This window comes from Zootermopsis nevadensis, unplaced genomic scaffold, assembly GCF_977971745.1.
Source record: "Zootermopsis nevadensis isolate Lab colony 2312 unplaced genomic scaffold, Znev_1.0 Znev_ptg000029l, whole genome shotgun sequence".
NCBI lineage: Eukaryota > Metazoa > Arthropoda > Insecta > Blattodea > Termopsidae > Zootermopsis > Zootermopsis nevadensis.
In genome coordinates, this window is record NW_028259161.1 from 15061356 (window position 1) to 15083011 (window position 21656).

The 21656-nt window shown below is 38.9% G+C and overlaps 1 protein-coding gene across 2 annotated transcripts in view; it reads right to left on the reverse strand.

Annotated features, from left to right (window-relative positions):
* Positions 1–174: 174 nt before the first annotated feature.
* Positions 175–21656, reverse strand: part of LOC110838753 (protein sel-1 homolog 1) — a 31805-nt gene continuing 10323 nt past the window's right edge. For both annotated transcript variants that reach the window (XM_087358148.1, XM_087358147.1), the window contains exons 6-12: positions 20770–20895; positions 18272–18500; positions 17358–17506; positions 11231–11396; positions 6184–6431; positions 4346–4468; positions 175–880 (exon numbers count right to left, since the gene is read on the reverse strand). In XM_087358148.1, the coding sequence (XP_087214274.1) occupies positions 746–880; positions 4346–4468; positions 6184–6431; positions 11231–11396; positions 17358–17506; positions 18272–18500; positions 20770–20895 (1176 nt within the window). In that variant the 3' untranslated portion in view covers positions 175–745. The remainder of the gene's footprint in view (positions 881–4345; positions 4469–6183; positions 6432–11230; positions 11397–17357; positions 17507–18271; positions 18501–20769; positions 20896–21656) is intronic.

Below are 21656 nucleotides of genomic sequence, written 5' to 3' on the forward strand. Positions count from 1 at the left end.
GATGATGGAGGCAGCAAGGACCCCCCTGAAATGGTGGTAAACTTATACCAGACTACATGGTGCTACAGCCCAGAAGACAGCCATCTTATAATTACTGTACTTATCTTCAGTAAGGAAACTACTGTGAAGGGTTGGAAAAGAGACAGAACACCATAAGAATGAAAAAAAAAAAAATCACAGATTATTTTGTTATTGGCTCAACATTCACACTCATACTGCTACTGCACAGGGAGCAAGTGAGCAGTTACTAAGTCTCTCCATTCAATTCACTGTTGTCTATTGTGGTATGACAAGTCAGAGTGCAGGTACAGCACTTGTATTTGATGTACAGAGCAAGAGACAACAATAACAACACACTTAATACTACATGATACAATAAAACTATGTACAACAATTTAGAAACAGCACTTAAATAAACTTCAAATTAAATCACTTTACACTGTTTATCAACACATCACACAATCATGTCCTTTTCATATGAACATGTTCAAGTCCTGCCAAAAATGTCCTCCTACTCATTACTGTACACTACACAGACTGAATGAACAATGAATTTTTAAACATTCAAAGACCTTGCATCACAGCCTATAACAGAAACTGAAATGTGAGGGCAATAGTTTTGTGTCTCGGGAACCTGACGTTACAGCAGTATTATGCCAGAAAAAAATTGTGGTACTTTACAGTGATAACAATCATGTAGCACTCTTCCAACCACTGGATGCTTCTTCAAAAATACAACTGTCACCTACTGTGGCTGTGGACGACGGAAATACACCACAATGCCCAATATTCCTACCAGTGTTGTAATCAGGTACAGGTCCCAGTTTGGGCCCAATGAATGGTCCAGATTGAACAGCAAAAGCCACTCCTGCCAACGGCTCTGCAACACAACATATATTTTAAAGAGCAAAAGGTAAAGTATTGCACCATGAAGGCCATGTATATGAGATAAGAGGTTTGAAAGGCAATGAAGATGTCCAACGTGGTCTTCTGGGTTGTAACTGTGTGGACCAATATTTCAGATGATCATACTGTCTCTATTTTTGACACAACTTAGAAGACCACAACAAACAAGGTGTATGAAGACTGAAGCAAGTGGTCAGCTCCATACTCTGGGGAATAAGCCTCTGGTACCCACTGGATAGCATATCTAGTCTGCAAGTGACGGAGAAGAGAAAAACCTGTCTCTGCCAAGAATCAAACCTCAGTAGACCAGCTCATACCTTATTCACTGAGCTATCCTCATATATACACTGAAAAGTGGAAATGTGTGACCAGCACAATATTTAGTCTTAGAGATGCAATAAATGAGGAGACATGTATGCACAAGTAAAGTTAGTTTTGCAAATAGATAATTCAATATTGTGACAACTACTACTTGGGCTCCAAGTCAACTATGATTTATTTAAAAATCAATTTACAGTAGTCTACACACAGGCAACTTAGAAAACACAGTCACTGTAACTCTAACTCTTCAAGTCTGTGACACAAACTTCGCACTGTCCACAAATGTTGTCCGTCGAGCTGTTCCGGTCCCCAAACTCAGCGCTCTTCACACACAGCCCTAGCTCTCAGCACCATGCTGGACCACTCAATGGCTCCTTGCTGTCACTATCTCACTATCTTGCTAGTTCACCCACTGTCCACCACTGTTCACTATTCCACCACCACTTCGAGAGGCAGCCCGTTCTTCAAACTTTACAGACCAAGACTCTCACATGTTCCCTTTCCTGAACCTTCCCTTCAGCGAGGGAACACTGAGTCCTAGAAAATTTCATGATGGCCACACCCCTGGCCTGCATCCACTAGGCACAAAGGGGAGTAGGGCAGCCCCTCCCCTCCAGTGCAAGCAGTCTGCCCATCGGTGCCACGTTACAATATTAAATACACCTAATACCTGTAATGATACCACTTTAGGTCGCCTGCATAAGCAGAAATACAGTGAAACCTCTATCCATCGTTCCCGGAACTATCGTTTTCCCGGATGCATCGTCCGTTTTGTCCGGTCCCGGATACATCCCATATAAAATAATGTTACATTTTCCCGCTTCTATCGTTCCTCGAACTATCGTTTTATCGCATCGATCGTTCAAAAATCTTAGTCCCGGCCCACAATTTTCCCGCAATGATCGTTTCTGAGAATTTAAAATGCTGGGTTTAGAGATAAATTAATACCGAAAGACGCACAATGTTTTTGGAATAAACAGTAGCGGTAACCTGTTATGTCGCCCAACCAGCACAGATTATTTTGGAATGAGGGGTCAGCGGTGCAGGGGTGATAGTTGGAGTGAATGGCGGTGCCCATTGTCAGAAATTTTACGATTTTAATTTGGGTGCACTCATATTTCGTTCCAGCGATGCCAGATGGCATGTGCAGTTTGAATTTCTTCACAAATGCTTTTATTATAAGTACAAAGGAAAGGCGAGCGAAACTTTTTCATTCTTCTGGTTCATATCGTGTCTTCTACAGCTACGTTTCGTTGAGTTCGGCAGTAATAGTACTTCCATTTTTCCTGTTATAGTCCGCGAAGGTTGAGGGAGCGGTGAGGAAGAGGGAGAAACGACGAATGCGAGCCCGAACTTTGCCGAAGCACACGCTGCATTGGCAAAAGTGAAGTCGTTCTTTTATGCGCATAATATTAGTGAACGTGACGAAGAAAACATTTTGAACGTGGAAAGTGCTCTGTTTGGTCTAAAACGTAAAGTTTCAACAAACCAGTTGTCCATTAAAGACTTTTTTGGTAAAAAGAAGTAACTTTGAAAGAGAGACATTGTTTTTTTTAAATTTTTAATGCTTTCCCGCATTCATCGTTTTTATTTCCCACCCCCGCCGAAAACGATGCATCGAGGTTTCACTGTATTAGAATTCCACCTGGTCTGGCCTGAGCCCAAAAGTTTATCTTCAAATAAATACATTACCTGTACCCGAATTATGCCTGACTTCCTTTTATTCCAGCCGAAATGAAGCCCAATATATTTACAATCTGCTCTGCCATATCATTAATATGCTGTTCTACTAATGCATCAATACCAGTAATCTTTGAATTATTTAACAACACCAAGAACATCAGAGGTTATTTTTGCATTTCAGAAAAGGTGCAAAGATATAGAATGCCAAGTTTTTAAGGTGCTATCTCGAACAATGTCCAGGAGGGGGCAACTACGAAAATCTCAAGAAAATTAGGAAGGTATGTAGGATTTATTTCTGTAGTGTCAGAAGCATAAGATGAGCACAACTATAAAAAAAAATTATATAAAAGTAATGGCTCAAGAAAGCCCAAAATGTTCTATACAAAGTTTGACTGTTATCATTTGAACTAAATCTAGCCCAGATACAAACATCTGTGTTACCAGGCCTGGGCCCATGTAAACCTCTATCATACTATACATGTAAATATGGTAACAGACATTGCTTTGTAATTGATTAAAATTATGTGAAGTCAGCAACAAGTTTTCTTTCTCAAACACTTTTAGGAAAGATGACAATGATCACCAACAAACTAATGGGTAGAAGGTAGATATCTATCACTGATTTTCAACTATAGTATATCATATCTCACCTGAAGACGGAGAGAGAACCAGCCTCCGAAACATCGTGGTTTTAAAGAACAGACGATGGAAAAAGTCCTGACAATGAATAATTCTAAGTGTAAACTACCATCGTCAAAACCCTTTAGAATTGAATTACAGTATATCATGACCGATATGAAATCATGAATAAGTTTAACCAGGCCTTGCATTACAGAAAGGGGGAAGGGCATGTCGTGAGTTGACAAAACATTATATGGAGCATGATGTACAGGACTGCTGGCTTCTGCCTACTACTGTTCCAAGCACTGTCACTTCATAACTTCATTACAGTCATCAGAGTAAAATCACACATCTTAAAACTATTCATAACCAATTACAGTATTTGCTTTACTAAAATACTAGAAAGATAATTTAATTGTGGAACTTTTCAATTCTGATTTGATGTTAGTGCCATCTGCAATTACTTGAAGAATCTTGGAATACAATGCATGTAATCAAAATCAAAGCAAGGACTTTTTTCTGGTGGTATGTAATGGTATATAAAGCACAAAAAATTAAGATACTGTCAAACTGACAACCTGCATAGACGATATTCAATACAGCAGTTTTCAGTATTTTAAAAGAGTTATTTTTTATTAAAAAATAAAGAATTACCCTCTCCATCTATCACATCAAATTATGGGCACATATCTTTCTGGGTGGGGTAAAGGAAGTGACTAGAACTAAAGTGACCAATATTTCTGTATGAATCACAACAGTGTATTAATGGTATTAATGTACCAGTTTATTAGAAGGCAGAATTTACAGCACTCACCTCCTGCAAATATTTCATGCTGAACAGAAGGGACAGCTTCATGAGTGCCAGGGCCACTGGAACTTTGGCATCAGTACTTGTCTCTGCAGCCAAGTCATAGCAACGTTTTGCTAGATGCATATCCTGAAAAAATAAAAATAAAATAAATAAATAAATAAAACCACAATTTTCATGAGTTTGTAATCACTAATGCAATATGCAAACACTTCAAAAACTTTCAGATGCTCTATTACATAAGAATTTCCACCCCACTAACCCCTTTATACCGGTACTTAATTGTACATTGTTGTGCCTAGTCACCATTTAAATTTAAACTTCTTTTTACCAAACCCACTGAACTACTTCTGGCTTAGAATGTTTTGAGGTATTGGGCCTAACATCACTCATCTCAATATCATCACTCATACGTAAATACAGAGTGTCCGGATGAAAGGTATCCAAAATAAAAAATTTATATCTCGGAAACTAATTGTCAAACACGTATCCGGTTTATGTCATCGGAAAGGAAAACTCTGGAAGTTTTTTTCTGAGTACATAACTTTCTCAGTAAATTTCAATGTGGGCTCCCCTGGTGGCACGACAAAAATCCAGACAATAGCCGACCTCGTTCCACGTTGCTTGAAGCATGTTTGGTGTTACCGTAGCCACAGTGTCTCTTATGCGGCCTTTCAGGTGTTGAAGGTCGTTGATCATTGATCTGGTAGACAATGTTCTTCACATAACCCCACAAGAAAAAATCCAATGGGGTTAAATCTAGCGACCTAGGAGGCCAAGCGATTGGTCCACCTCTGCCGATCCATCTCCCAGCCATCTCTCTGTCCAAGTGATTCCTAACATGTTGGCAGAAATGTGGCGGCGCCCCATCTTGTTGGAGGATAGTTTGAGGTGGTAACTGGGGCATCGCATGCAGCTCCAGCATGTCCAAGTACGAACGTCCATTCACAGTCTTTTCCGAAAAGAAAAACGGTCCAATCAACTTATTGTGCATTAAGCCGGACCACACGTTCACTTTGGGGCTGCCTCTCTCCAACTCAAATGTGACATGTGGATTTTCACTGTCCCAAATGCTGCAGTTGTACCTGTTTACAACTCCATTGACATGGAACATCGCCTCGTCCGAGAGCACACTTGGTAGAGGAAATCGGGTGATGCGTCAATTCTTTCTAGCATGTCCACAGCAAAGTTTGTGCGTGCTACTTGGTCAGTCGATTTTAGTGCATGAATCATTTGAATCTTGTACACTCTTAGGCGAACCCTTTTGTGTAGCACAGCGTGCACTGTTGAACGTGGAATTTGTAACTGCAAGATAGCAGCACGAATTGATTTGCGCGGACTTCGCTGGAATGCCTCTCTAATGTGATTGAAATTTTCTTCAGAGGTATGTCCGTGTCTTTCCAGGAGATTTTACACTCAACAGACTACTTGTAGTCCTCAGTTTGTTGTTCCAGAACCGAATGCTTTTCCGTGTAGGAGGTTGACGTCCATACTGCGTTCTAAAACGACGCTGGACAGCCATAAGAGATTGCAACTCTGCTAGCCACAACACGCATTGAACCTGTTCCTGTGGTGTCAACATCATTATTGAGCTCGCCGAAGGTCACCAGCTGGCGCATGCATGTAAGCCGGGCATGAAAAAAACTTTCAGAGTTTTCCTTTCCGATGACATAAACCAGATACGTGTTTGACAATTAGTTTCCGAGATATAAACTTTTTATTTTGGATACCTTTCATCCGGAACTCTGTACATGATACCATACACTGACCACTTATCTTCAGTTATAAAATAATGAGTAGTTTAAAAATCAACTCAGTCCATCCAAAACAACAAATAAACAGACCTGCTGCATTCCTAGTCCCTGCTCATGCATGTATCCAAGGTTGAACATAGCCTGCGCATTGTGTTGCTGCTCTGAAGCAAGTCGATAATGCGTGGCAGCCATTTCATAGTCCACAGGCGTACCAAGTCCATAGTAATGGTAGTCCCCGAGCTTCACCTGTGCGGCCGAGAAGCCTTGCGCCGCTGCCCGACGCCAGTACATGAGCGCCCTCACAAATACATCTTGCTCCAGAAACAGTGAAACATCACCTAAAGATAGATGGGTACTCTGAATACCAGAATTATCAAAGAGGAATGACTTCTGTTCTCTTTAGATAACAGAACAAACACCAAATGGTATACAATAATATACTACCAACCACTAAAAGAATGATTAATTCAATCATCATATTCAAATATAATTCATCCTATCTGTCAGTCATTTTATTTAGTGTTTCATCTACTGCCAGTGAACTTGAACTGGTTTGCCTACAGTGCTATTTATGTACCACATATACGAGGTGCGATCAGAAAGTTTCTAGACTGCGCCTATAAAAACCCGTACACTTATCTCAGGTATTAAATTCATCCATCACCCTCGAAGTAGTTCCCCTGGGAGTGAACACAACGATCCCAGCGCCGCTGCCAAGCCTGGAAGCATCCCCGGAAATCTTTCTTTGTCAACCTGTCAAGCACCATCTGCGATTCTGCCTGAATCTCTTCTATCGTCTCAAATCTCCTTCCCTTTAGCTGAATTTTCATCTTTGGGAAGAGGAAAAAGTCACACGGAGCTAAGGAGGGTGCGGGATGACGGCCATGGTGTTTGAGGCCAAAAACTGCCGAACTTTGAGGGCGGTGTGCGCTGGCGCGTTGTCATGATGCGTCGCATGTGGAGTTCTTCCTTTAGAATCAGCTGACAGGTCCCATAGCCTATCCCAACAATGTCGCACAAGTCGTTGATGGTACGACGTCGATCTTCGTGAATGGCCTGCCGAATCTTCGTAACATTTTCGGGTGTTGTGCTCGAAGATGGTCGTCCAGAATGCTCGTCATCATCGACAGAGGTTCGGCCATTTTTAAAACGTGAATGCCACACAAAAGTTTGTGCACGACCCATTGCGGACTCCCCAAATGCTTACTTTAGCATTTCATAGGTTTCCGTAGCCGTTTTGGCGAGTCTTTGGCAAAATTTGATGCACACACCATTCCAAAATCGCAGGAGGGTCGGTGTAAGGCACTACCAAAACGCCCGTAACTAAGAAACAAATGCTAATTCGATGATGCCGGCTGGCACACTGATTCACTATGAATGTAGGCCGTACCCCCTAAAGGCAGAAGCTCGTACTACATCCGGTTCGCCTGCTATTGACACAGTCTGGAAACTTTCCGATCGCACCTCGTATATTCAACTCAGTGTTTTCAGGCCCACTGTACTAATCAATGAAAGGATAAGACAATAAAATTCTAATTTACAATGCAAGTAATAATATTAAATTACATATCTAGAAAAGACAGTTATATTAGAAATCTGGAGGTAAAAAAACACAGCAGTGAAAATAAATAGAAAGGAGACAAAAGACCAAAAACACTGTTTACATGGTAGAGGAAAACAGCAAGATCCAAAATGAGATAAATGTAAGAACAGAAAATGCTTCAACATTCCATCATGTAACTAAGAGTTTGTTATGGAATATACAGATAGAAAATGTAATAACACATATTTTAAAAAGATACTATTACATGGGGCAGAGACATAGACATATACTAAGCAAGAGAATAGTAAACTACAAGCAGCTGAGAGGGAATAGTGGAAAAAAATCTAGATAGATAAATAGGAAATAAGTACATCAGGGGAGAGCTAAAGATGGAGGTACACAGACCCAAATGGACAGAAGATGATTGGGATGGTATGGGCATATTAAAAGAATGGATGAGCATAGAATACTGACAAAAGTATTGTAAATGAAAAGGAGTGGAAGAAGATCCAGGGACATAACACATACATGATGGGACAGGCCAAGACTGGAATGCTGGAATAGGCAGATATAGGTAGCTGGAGACTCCTTTAAAACCAGATACAGAAACAGTTGGAAGTAAAATCATATCAAATTTACCCTTTCTGTTCTTAGCACCTTTACTGTAAATAAAAATGTTTTTATCAAAAAACTGTGTGCCAGTTACAGCATTGTTACATTTAAAATTAAAATGCAGGAGACCATGACTGCCATCTGTTATGACCAATCTGAACTACATAAATATTTTAAATGACAAATAAGAACGATGAATGATAAATATTACAGAACTCTGTGCCTATGTGGAACTTTTTACTCACAATGCACAGTGTGCTCTTCCACACAGCAGAACTGTTCTGTAGGTAGTGATAAGATTAAAGCCATATGCCCATCTGGACTGTAAACTGGCTAATGAGATGATCTTGTAGACTCATAATCAGCCTTCAAGACCACAAATTAACAACTGTCAATTTTGTCCTCTGAGAAAATGTTGCTGCTTTTGATTTAATTAATTATAATGCATGATGTAAACTGTTAATCAAGAAACTCCAATAAAATGTCATATTCAATAATGTAGGCCACACAAATAAAAGAGCTCACACCAAACTGACACATGCTAGTGTCATATACTTACAAAACACAAAAATGATTTGATCTCCTGTTTGTGTTAAGGGTTGTAACTACATGAAGATGTAACTACATCTATGACAGCATTACACAATTATAGAAGTTACAAAATTTTAAGACTGAATACATGCTTAGGTTTCAACACTGAGCTATGAAGTCATTAATTCTGTTCTTGATAACTTCACCCAGAAGTCACTACTTACTTGACAAAAGTGTCAAAGTGTTTCCTTACATGAGCAAACAAACCTGAAAGACCCACTAACTGATTATACTTCAAAACCTCAACAGAACTTTGGACACAAACACAATAAATAAATACAGAATGTGATAAAATAACAATTATGAATAAGGATATTGATGACTGATTCGTAGGTTAGTGAATAACAATGTTACAACTACAGATGTTATACAGCATTAAATGAGATGTGTAGACAACTGTGAATGACAGGATGGAAGTACAGGCAACCCTCGATTTGCACCGATTCAGAATAACGCTGCTTTTGAAACCAGCAAGTCAAAAAGTGAAAAAGATATATTTTACTCTTATTTATAACGTTCTACATTTCTCGTACTGATTCTTATATTAAATCATAATTCTTACATCGCTGATTTTGAATAAAAATTATAAATACAGTCACCTCTGCAATTACGTACGTTTCGTTAACGCAAATTTGCTCCGATGAGATCGATGAATCGGTAAAAGCTGTTTGTGAAATGCAAACTTTTGCATATGCGAGTTTGCTCTTATGCAATTTCATTCCTGGCGCATTAAACTTTCAAAGGGCTAATTTAATCTCTGTGGAGGTACCGGGGTTATTTTTACTATGCAATTTTCTATAGGTCGGCGTCTTACATGAATACAACTATCGCATAACAGCAGAGATGACTGCACACATCAATCACATGAAAGAATCGCAGGGACCAACGAATTGCCGATTGTAAGTGTATAAAATATATTTTTTAAATATCCATTATTTTATTTACGTTATTTCAGAACTTTAAATGTAATGCCATTATATTACTCGTCAATGTTTGGGTGCCGGGAACTCATGTCATTGACTTCCCACTGATTTACATTATAAAAACAGTTTCAATTTACGCTGATTCCATTTACACCAGTTCTTCCAGGAACGCATCCCCGGCTTAAATCGAGGGCTACCTGTATATGGAAGTACACAAATACTCTCCAGAACAACCACAGGATTTCCTATCTAATGGGTATCACAGACCCTTTTCCAGAGGGCAAAGTGCAGTTGAGTCATGATGCTGATCACTTGCCGCCAAGGTCAAGAATGGAGTAGGAGCTATATCTCCCTCCTCCACAAAGTACTTCCAAAAGTGTGTGGATTGGATGAAAGTGGCTCAGGATAGGGACCACAGGCAGACTCTTGTGAACCCAATAACAAACTTTCGGCTTCTATAAAAGACTGGAATTCCTTGACTAGCTGAGCATATTATCAGCTCAAGATCTTTGCTGCATGCAGTGCAACACCTTTGTTTAGACATTTCTCCCTTCTACATTCCCCTCTCCTCTTGCTTTCTCTCTTTTCCTTCCCCTCTCTTTAGTTTGTTCAATGGTGCACTTATGCCTTATGGCATCTGCCTACAGCTCTTGGTGTGGTCGGTCCCATCTCTTTTGGCAAAAATTCTTGGTTTGCGTTTTTAGCAGTTTTGAAATTATTGTTGTCCAACCGATGGTACTTTGATTTACAGTTGTTATTCTGACTGTTTAATGGTCCCTTTGACCTAGGTTTGGAAGCAAACTTTCTTTCCAGTACTTGCCACATTCAGCAGTTTCAATTTAGCTAGAGTGTGTATGCTCAATGAATAAAATCTTCTCGGGCAATCAGCTGCGTCAACTGGTTACCGTAGTAAACCGACGTTTCGGGAACCAACTCTGTCCCCATCATCAGAGTTCTGATGTGACTGGATACCTCGAACATTGCCTGTGTTTGTATACTGTATTATTTCTCTGTCTTATTGTTTACATTACTCTCATCAGACAGACACATTGGTACTTGTTCAGATTTAATACTATGTTTCATGTTGAGCTTTTACTGATTTATGACTGTCTTCCACTCAGGGCATGTCAATTTCATTATTGTTTGTTATGGGTTGAACCAGTCATTGTAAACACAATTGAGTGTACTCCTATAGTCTGTCTTTACAAATGTTGTTGTTATCCTTAATGATTTACTTTCCACCTGGTCCCCACCTCTAAGGTAGCCCAGTTCACTTCCCATTTGATCACACCATCCCCTGCCCTTCACAAAACTAGTATTTATTAAGGGGATTCAGTACTTAAACCCCAGTCAGAATGGCTGGTTTTTGAGTGAATGTTACAAACAAGGATCTCTTGAATATGAAGCAATATACTGTAACATTCATTGAAAACACTGTGATAAAGAAAATAAAAAAGCACTCCCATACCTTTATCCAACAGGAAGGCAGCATTACTTTGGGCCACCTCATAACCCAGCTCTGCTAGAAGTGTGTATGTCACAAATGCTTCATCTAAGCGACCTTCCCGATAGTGAATGTGAGCTTCCATCATCTTTTCACCCCACTTGCCACGTTCTGCTACATTCTTGAATAACTGTTTTACAAAATTAATATTTTAAAATAAAATCATACCTCATTAAATAATGGGAACACGTGCTGTGAAATAAAATCATGTACTGAATCAGCATTAAGTGGGGTAATTTTAGTATGGTACATATGAAAATGCATTCCTATAATTGTAATTTATCAACCACTTTCAAATCTTCCAGGGTTTCATCTGGTTACTTGAACAATATTTCAGATAACCAACAAGATTTTAGACAACAAATAAAATTTCCAAATATAGCTACAATTATTTTTTTAAAAATTGCATACAAAATACATCTACTATTAAGATTTACACATTAACATGAGCCTGTGAACAATGCTTGATGGCTGTGAAAATAAATATGACAGCATATAATGCAATAAAACAGAAAAACTAGTCTGAGGAAAATCAGTGTTATAAGGGTATTAATGCACCCTCAGATAGCACAAAGACTCAATGAAAAACACATTTTGAATGCTAGAAGTAATAGCTAAATGTGTTAACTGTATTAAAAACTTCATCAACACATCACAGAACAAACCACCATAAATTCTGAAAGTTTGTGACGATGGTGCATTGTTGAAGCAAACTGTTTTCTGGACATTATCCTTCGTCCAAGACTAAATAAAACCAATAAAACATGACGTTTTGGAGATTGGGACTAGCTCTATCAATTGGGCCCTACAGAGTAGGTTTTACCTGAAGATGGAGATAGATTTCAATCTCCAAAATGTGTTTTAATGGTTTTATTCAGTCTTGGACTATGGATAATGTACAGAAAACAGTTTGATTGAAACCACCATCAGCTGAAAAAATTAAGAGCATAAAGCACTATGAATACTGAAGTATTTCTGTCATGATACAATAAAGTCTCTTCCTGATAAAGTCTTTCATATTATGTTGATAACTGGAAAGTAAAACTGTACATGATCTCTGCTGTTGCTATAAATATTATGCACAAATAAAACAGAACATACTGCATTCTGAAGAAGACAGGGTAGGTGTAATCTACACTGGATTACAGTTTTGACATGCATTCTGAGCTTTCTGAATGTTACCTCATACCATGCAAGCAGTACCATAAGTACTGGCCATGAAATGTAGAAACAGACTGCAGGAGATGTAAAAACATAAGCATTATGTTTTCAAACACAAAAATCAAGCAAATTTCAATCCAATTTCTGTACTTTCCACTATATCATTATCATCATTAGAAACAAAAATATATAATTATATGTTTTAAAATTTGTTTTCATTCCTCTCTGCTGATTCATTTGTATATCAGAAGCTGATTGTTGACAGAACAGCACAGTTTCAAATAAAGGGCCTTGACCTTGTTTATATATTACAAACTAATCAATATATGCAGGTATAGCTTACATAATATGCTGATATTGCTCGTAACCTCTTAATTTTAAAAAATCATAAAATAAAAATGTTTGTTATCATATTTAACACTTCAAAGCCCAGTGATACAAATGTACTATCTGCTTTAACCTTTTAAGTGCAGCATTTAAATTCCTGTGGTCTATGTACATGTATGGATTTAATTGGAGTTTAAACCATCTCAGAGTGCTGTATGTTACAAAATATAGCATATTTATTGCATTTTTAAGGAAAAAACTCAAAATAAAAATTATTATTGAGAATGTACATAAGTTTCATAATAATCAGCCTTTATACACACCTACTTTGTTTACTTTCAGTGTTTTAAATTTTTTCCATGTCTTAATTAATTATTCTTCAAATTTAACCTCATACTACATATTTAGTGATAGAAAGTCTTGGAGTCAATTGTACTTGGCTTAGAACTGCTACAGGCATGCTTGTTTGGTATGCCAAGAGTCTTAATGAAATACAATCTTCCTGAGAGTTATTTGTGATGGTGTGATTACAGAAAAGTTCATCAACAATCAGCAGTTTCAAATGGAAAGTAAATATGGCCTAAGGCATATAGGTTCATATTTGAAATAAACCCCTTTAGCAGACATACGAGGTGCGATCGGAAAGTTTCAAGACTGTGTCAATAGAGGGCGAACCGGCTGTAGTACGAGCTTCTGCCGCTAGGGGGTGCGGCCTACAGTCATAGTGAATCAGTGTGCCAGCCGGCATCATCGAATTAGCATTTGTTTCTTAGTTACGGGCGTTTTGGTAGTGCATTACACTGACCCTCCTGCGATTTCGGAATGGCGTGTGCATCAAATTTTGCCAAAGACTCGCCAAAACGGCTACGGAAACCTATGAAATGCTAAAGCAAACATTTGGGGAGTCCGCAATGGGTCGTGCACAAACTTTTGTGTGGCATTCACGTTTTAAAAATGGCCGAACCTCTGTCGATGATGACGAGCGTTCTGGACGACCATCTTCGAGCACAACGCCCGAAAATGTTACGAAGATTCGGCAGGCCATTCACGAAGATCGATGTCGTACCATCAACGACTTGTGCGACATTGTTGGGATAGGCTATGGGACCTGTCAGCTGATTCTAAAGGAAGAACTCCACATGCGACACATCGCAGCCAAGTTTGTGCCAAGGCTCCTGTCTGAGGACCAGAAGCAGAATCGACTTCTCGTTTGTCAGGAGCACAAAGATCTTGCAAGAACCGACCCCAACTTCCTTTCTAAGCTCCGTGTGACTTCTTCCTCTTCCCAAAGATGAAAATTCAGCTAAAGGGAAGGAGATTTGAGACGATAGAAGAGATTCAGGCAGAATCGCAGATGGTGCTTGACAGGCTGACAAAGAAAGATTTCCAGGGATGCTTACAGGCTTGGCAGCGGCGCTGGGATCGTTGTGTTCACTCCCAGGGGAACTACTTCGAGGGTGATGGATGAATTTAATACCTGAGATAAGTGTACGGGTGTTTTTTTTTTAATAGGCGCAGTCTTGAAACTTTCCGATCGCACCTCGTATCACATGAATGAGTAAGCAGTGTCAAAAGATTATTTCAGCTGTAACTCAGTCTGCTCCAGCTGGTGTCAGAGAACAGAGTAATATATTTCATATGAATCAAAGTCTTTGTTTCTATCAAAGAAAATAAATTTCATTCCACTCCCTCAAATAGGACAGAGTTTATTTTGGTACTTTAAATCAGTTTGGAATGTGTGCTATGTGCAGTGTGAGTCTGCAGGAAAAGATTATAACTAATTCATACAGATAAGCAGTCAGTCTAAAATTAACTTTATACTAGGTGTGTTGAGGCAAGAACAGTTTGGCTGTACAACAGCTGAGGGGTCCATACTAATAAAACAGACCTCAAGGAAGTTGACCTGATAAACAAATCTGCCAACCACCCCAAGCAGTGTTTACAAAGGGCAGTGTGAGAGGCCAAGCAGGGTAAACATGGTAGGATTTGAGGTTTTCACAGCTGAAGGTAGCTGCCTTCTGGGTTGTGATGCTGTCTGAACATATCCCACATGAAAAATGTGATCAGGATGATAAAATGATACCACCTCCACCTGCATTTGAAGGGGTATCCAAGTTGGGACAACTGACAGACAGTCCAAACAAGGGTATCCATCAGTTCACTGGTAACATACTGACAGAATTTGGCACCCCATACCAACAAGCACTCAACACCATAAAATGTTTTCATGTGTTCCTAAACTTTTCAAACAATCACAGTGCTACTGACTAAAGAGACCCAAACTATGACGAACTATATAAACTCAGTAATGTTTTTGGCTTCTTGAATGACACCTGCACAAAATGTTACACTCCTACTGAATGTCTGGCTGTGAATGAAGGTTAGAACTTTTCAAAACAGGGGTTAACATTACCATACCCCACAAATCTGTGACTAGGATGATGGTGAAATGATATTACCCCCACTTGCATTTGAAGGGGAGTCCAAGCTGGGATAACTGACAGTCCAAACAAAGGTATCCATCAATTCACTGGTGTCAAGTCTGGCAAAAGACACAATATGGCACCCCACATCTACAATGACTCAAATTGATATAGAATTTTCATGTATTCTTATACTTTTAAAACAATGGCAATGCTAATGACTGAGATCTGAACTATGATGGACTTTGGCATCATGTGATACCAAAATGGAACACATATATTTCTGAATATCTCTTGAGCAAAACGTGATTGAAATTGCTGGCAGACTGGCTGTCACAGAGAGAAAACTTAGTTGATTTGAGGTAATTTCAGCATACAATGGCTCCACACAGAAGAGAGTGCAAGTAAAATGTAAGGAGAGTTATGTAGGGCTGTATATTGGTGTTTCAAAGAGTATCACAATGTGATGTAATGAGGAGTGTCAGTAGCTTTCAAAGCTACAGAAAAATCTAACCAAACATGTATGTAAAAGAAAATTTAATGCATTTTGCAATGTGTTCTGCTAAGCCAAATGCATCAGTAACAAAATGCATGAAGCCCAGTGTATGGTTCTCTCATATGATGGGACATTAGGACTTAATAGCCCTACATATGGGATGCTCATAAAATAAAGGTTAACAATCAATAACGCTGTATCGTGTATTTATGGGTTTCATACAATTCTCACAGTAAATAGAGATTATTTACTTAAATGGCATTAACAAGTTGATATTTGTAATGATGAAGTGTTGTTTTCTTCATGGCATGGACTGAATTATTAAATAATATTCACATGAGCTTTGGCTTCATAGGGTTAAATAACTTCTATTTCTGACTTATTTTAATGTCTTCTTTAAATAATGTAAACCCATAACAATATAATAAGCAGCATATTAGCTATGTGGTAGTATACTGGATTCACACACACATGGCCATGTTCACGCAATCAAATCTTGATTGAGTCAAAAGGATTTCATCATTTCATACAGCCAACATGTTACCATTTTACTGCCAGTGGCAGATGTTATTTATCATATGACTTCTATTTTCACCAAAATAAAATGTTGTATGATTTGGTGAAAATGAAGAAAATGGAAAGAACATATAAAAACATCTAACTGAATCTCCCCCCTTACAAAAAATAAAGAGGAAGAAGATTCTTAGGGTGGCCATACACGCTACGACTTACCGGAAGGACTGTCTTCCAAGATTAAAGTCGGAAGGTAAGCCTCAAACCTCTGAGCGCCCACACACATACAGACTTTGTCGCAGTTTTGTCCTCAGTCTTTTATTCTTCAGTCGATGCTACATGTTCAGTGAAGACGATGCTATTTTAATTGGTCTTGCTGTTACTTTAATGTCCAAAAACTAAATCATTCTAAGTGGGTCAGAAGTTTGTTAGATAGACAAAAACATTCTCACATAAATTTGTTGAATGAAATTTAGTTAGAGCCAACAGACTGGCATAAATACCTGGTCATACAGAAAATCAAACATGTGGAAATACCATAAAAATGGATCGCATACTTCTCCGCTCGCGCCGCTTCTCTTACATTGTGATACTTTCTTCAACTCTTTTCTGTAAGAACTGCTCATATTGTTGATCCTCTTTACTACGGTATCCTTTGTTGCAGTACGATTCACTTCTTGCATTTTTTCAACAAGCTTCAAATACGCAGAGTTTCTCAAGTGTTTGTTGGAATACTGCAGAGACCTGTACAACTCAATGAATTTGGAGATACATTCATGAGGCCAGGATCTCGTGTCAGCCAACACTCCAATAATGGTAATATAAAAACTGACGAAACAGAGAGGACTGTATAGTGCTGTGTTAACTGATTGAGATGACTAAAGCCTTGCCTTTACCCTCCTCTCTCCCCACACACACACATGACTAGTAAACATCCAGTAAACCTTGAGGTAAATAATCAAGCGACTGCAGATTTATGAGAGGCTCGATTTCCAGCCAAACCTTCTGGCCATATTCAATGCACACGCTCCGGTTTGCAGGAAGGTTGGCCTTCACAGACATAAGCCTTCTGGTACGTCGTAGCTTGTATGGCCACCCTTACACAGAACTCTTAATAGACATTTGTAATCTTGTGAAATACCAAAAAAGCCTAACTGGAAAGAAATCTTACCTCAACAGCAGTGGGGCAGGAACGCATCATTCCTGTACCTGTTGCATGCATCTGGGCCAAATTGTAGAATGCAAGAATATGGCCTGACTGAGAAGCAAGGCTAAAATATTTGTTAGCCAACTTGTAGTCCCGTCGCACTCCTAACCCACCTGCAGGTGTAAATGGAAAATAGTACAAAACTTAATGAAACACCACCTACAAATATACACAATCTGATAAGGAAATGAGAATAATCTAACATTTACCAAGATGACTGTCTGCTGGGTTGTTGGACCACGTAGTCCGGCAAAAGTTTATGTTTGGATGGAGGCAGAAAGAACCTCTGATATGTGGTGCAACAAAAAGGAAGACAGTCATCATACTTGCTATCATAAAAACCTCAAATCTATTTTAATATATCCTTCCAAAAATAATCACTCTGAAGCAGTGTTCCCATTTCTGTATGATGCAGTTTCAAAAGGATCCAAATTTCAAACTTCCACTGCAATATGTTTGCACTAGTATCATGTGGTTATTTGTAGATACGTTCTACAGAAAATGCTTCAGTATTTGTTTAGATACAGTACTCCTTAAGGACAGAGGCCCTACTGCCCACTGGACATGATGTTTAGTGGGCCTTAGAGAAGTTCTGGACTTGGTAATGAAAAGACAAATCCAACAGGATTCAACCTCGTCCAAGGAGTCCTACCGAATGTCTATAGATCGAGCCAGCGAAAAGTTGGGACCTGCAGTACTCAGGCACTTGAAGAATGGGTCGTCCAAGTATCCAAGTAACAGGATTCAAATCCCAGGCATTCCAACAGCTACTGCCATTAACTATACTGGCTATCCTGACTCCAGGAGTACAGCATATCAAGTCTTCTTAGTTCTTAGAGATTTCATTTCAGTGGCTATATGGATAAGTTTATACTCACTAAAGTACATGTTGCCCAACTGCAGCTGTCCATCCACCCAGCCCTGATCAGCTGCCTGTGAGAAATATTTGTGGGCTTTGCCATAGTCTTTTTCTACACCTTTGCCATACAGGTACATGAGACCCAGTCCACTTTGCCCCACTGGATTTCCCAAGTCAGCAGCTTTCTTGAAGTATTTGTATGCAGTATCGTTGTCTTGCTTCACAATGTCACTGCCTTCCAGATAAATCTGTGTATCAACAATATAATTCTGTACCAAAAATGTCAAAAGAAAAGCATCCTAATTGAGGGACAGGAGATGGAATAGATAAATGGAGAGGGGCTGGCCAATCAGTTACAGGATCTGGGGAGATTGAATCATATCCAGCCAATAGGAAAGAATGCTTTTCAGGATACCACAGATGAGGCTGGTACAAGACAGAGAGAAAGGGGACAAAGTGGCCATCTGAGGGGACCAAAGGGATGGTGTCAGATGTGGCAGAAATACCTCAAGCGGTCAAGGAATAGTGAGGAAAGGGGTGAATCAAGCTACAGGATTGATGCTGCTGTTATTGGCCCCAAAAGGGTCTGTGGCTTCATAATATAAATTAATGTGTGAGAATATAAAACTGAATAAAAATTGAACTTTCTTCAAAGTGGAAAAAAATTGTTTCAAAAAACTGAAAACTCAAGTAACTCTGTTCACAAGACAATTAGGAAAATTGATATATTTATCACACACTTTGTAAATGTAACTTGTGTAAGTGAAGGGAAATCCACATTTGTTTAAGAACATTTCATATTCTTTATCACAATTACTATAAATAAGTTTCCAACTTTCATTTGGCTCAATATTTTATTCATCCTGGTCCTCTTCCATGTTAGAATATATGAGTAAAAATCACAGGACCATTATCAATATATTTAATGACCTGTTTGATGCCATCCATCTTTTTTTGGTATTTGTTGAAATGTGTCATTATAGAAGGTTTTCTGTCTGGGATAGGAAAAAGTTAGACAATGTTCGAGATAAAGACAACAATAAAATCTCTTGTGATGACTTCTGGTCTTTGTGACCTGTACTGGCACATGCAGTACTGTGAAATGGAAAAATTAACTTTCTGGACCTTAGTGTGACTTTTTGTAAAAATCTGGCCACCACTGTACAAACTCTATGCAGAAGTTGTTGCTTCACTGTACCCATTTCAGTAACCCTAAAATTAATTCAAAAAGTTACACCATGTGACAAATTAAGAAGAAAATTTTATTCAAAATTATTAAACAATCAAATATAAAATGCTAGATTAGAACAAGATAGAATGGTAAAAGACTGCAAATATGTTATGACATTCAGGGAAAAACATCTAAGCATGAGAAGGACATGACACAAGAGAAGAGTTACAGACATAATTATTAACTGGGAATATGCATAATAAACTCATACAAAAAATGTAAGCTCAAACCACAATAAGAAAATATACAGTATTATTATAGTATGAAGGTCACTCAAAACATTCTGCCCCACATTCCCTATCTCAGCTAAAAATGATCAACAAGAGGCAAAATTTGGAGTAGCAATAGCTGCTTACAAGCACTATTTTTCTATGTAATATTTTGTACAACTTTCTCAACTTAATTCCATGGGCTTGTATTCCTTGTTGGTCCTCTGGGATCTGTTGGAGTCACATCTTCACCTCCTCAATAACTTCACCATCCCTGAACTTCCATCCACGAATGACATTCTTCTTTGGACCAAACAGATGGAAGTCTGATGGAGCCAAATCCAAGCCATATGGACGATGGGGTAATGCAGTTTTTTGATGGCTCCGTCATATGCAAACTTGTGTCCAGTCTTTTGTTACCATGCATGAGAAGGACATCATTTGCATTTCCTGCTCTTGTTAAAGTCACTTTATGTGCATCTGGAGTCTTTTCAGGGTAGTGACATATGCCTAGGAATTTACTGTTTTCTTTTCTCCAGAGTGTCGACCAAAATCATCCCCTTTCATTTTCCAGAAACAGTTTCCACCACTTTGCCTACCGAGAAAACTGTCTTAACTACTTCTTGAGTGGCAAAGTTGTGTGATGCCATGCCATGCATTGCTCTTTCTTTTGTGGTTGAAAGTGGTGAATTGACATCTCATCTCCAGTCACAATTCATGGAAGTCAATCCTGTCACATATTGAGCTCACTGTCTGTAACACACTTCACTATCAGATGCCATTTTGAAAATTTATAACATCCATACCATCTGGCAAAATTGGTTAATTCATTACCAGAGACAAGAAAGTTGCAAATTCATGCACACAAACTATCAGCAATTTCCATTCTTTTTGTTCAAGATAAAAAGTGTGGGGCAAAACTTTCTGAGTAACCCTCATAGTAACTAACAGAGCAGTGGAAAATTCTATGGTCCTGGCCTAATGGACGCTGTATTTGTGCAGCTTTCTACCAAGTCGCATTTTGAAGCAACTTTATTTAACATTGTATAACAAAGACACTTCCTCAGATACACTAACCTTCCCCAAGAAAGCCATGGCTATTGGATTTCCAGCATCTGCCGCCTGAAGAAAGTAATGCAGAGCTCTCTGGTGATCTTGCTGTACACCACGGCCACCCTGATAGTGAAGCTGGCCCAGACCAACCTGCAAACACCACCACTACAAGTACAAAAATTTGGTCTGCAAATAACCAGCCTGTAAACTCTAATTCTGTCTGCAAATGCAGGGTACATTCCAATCTTGGAAATAAAGATGACAAACAATGGACACTGGAGGACAAACAGAAACCAATTAATTGTAATAGAGCAACCTGTTGCAGTTTTTTCAAAATAATTTTAGGTGGCAATGAGCATGAAGATGGTTGTCCTGTGGGATGCAGCACCATGTAGTCTGCCGTACACTAACTGAGGTTTCAGAGGACCTTACTGCCTCCATTATCAGGGTGATGAAACATTGATCAATATCTACCATGTTACAGGATGCTACATCCCTAAAGACAGAACCTTCAGTTTATATAACCATCACAAAAGGTCTTCTCCAAATAAGACAGAGTTCCATTTAAACAATGTATGAAAAACTCAAGAATAGATGTTACACATGAAGATGGTTGTCATGGCGTTGCTGATGAAAGTAGCAAGAACCTCTGAAACACAGGTAAACTCCTACCACACTACAAGAAACTATAATGAAAAAGACAGCCATCGTAATACTCGCCACTGTGAGAACCTCAAATCCTAAAGATGTTTCACATTTCCATATCATAATTACAAGACATGATATTCTGTTACCCAGAGAGCTGCAATGGACTGTGACATTGAAGTTTTACCAAAGTACTGCATCTATAACGTCAAAATCAAATGCTCAGTCAAGTTCCTTTTAAATGTCCTTCACTGTCACAGGGTAAA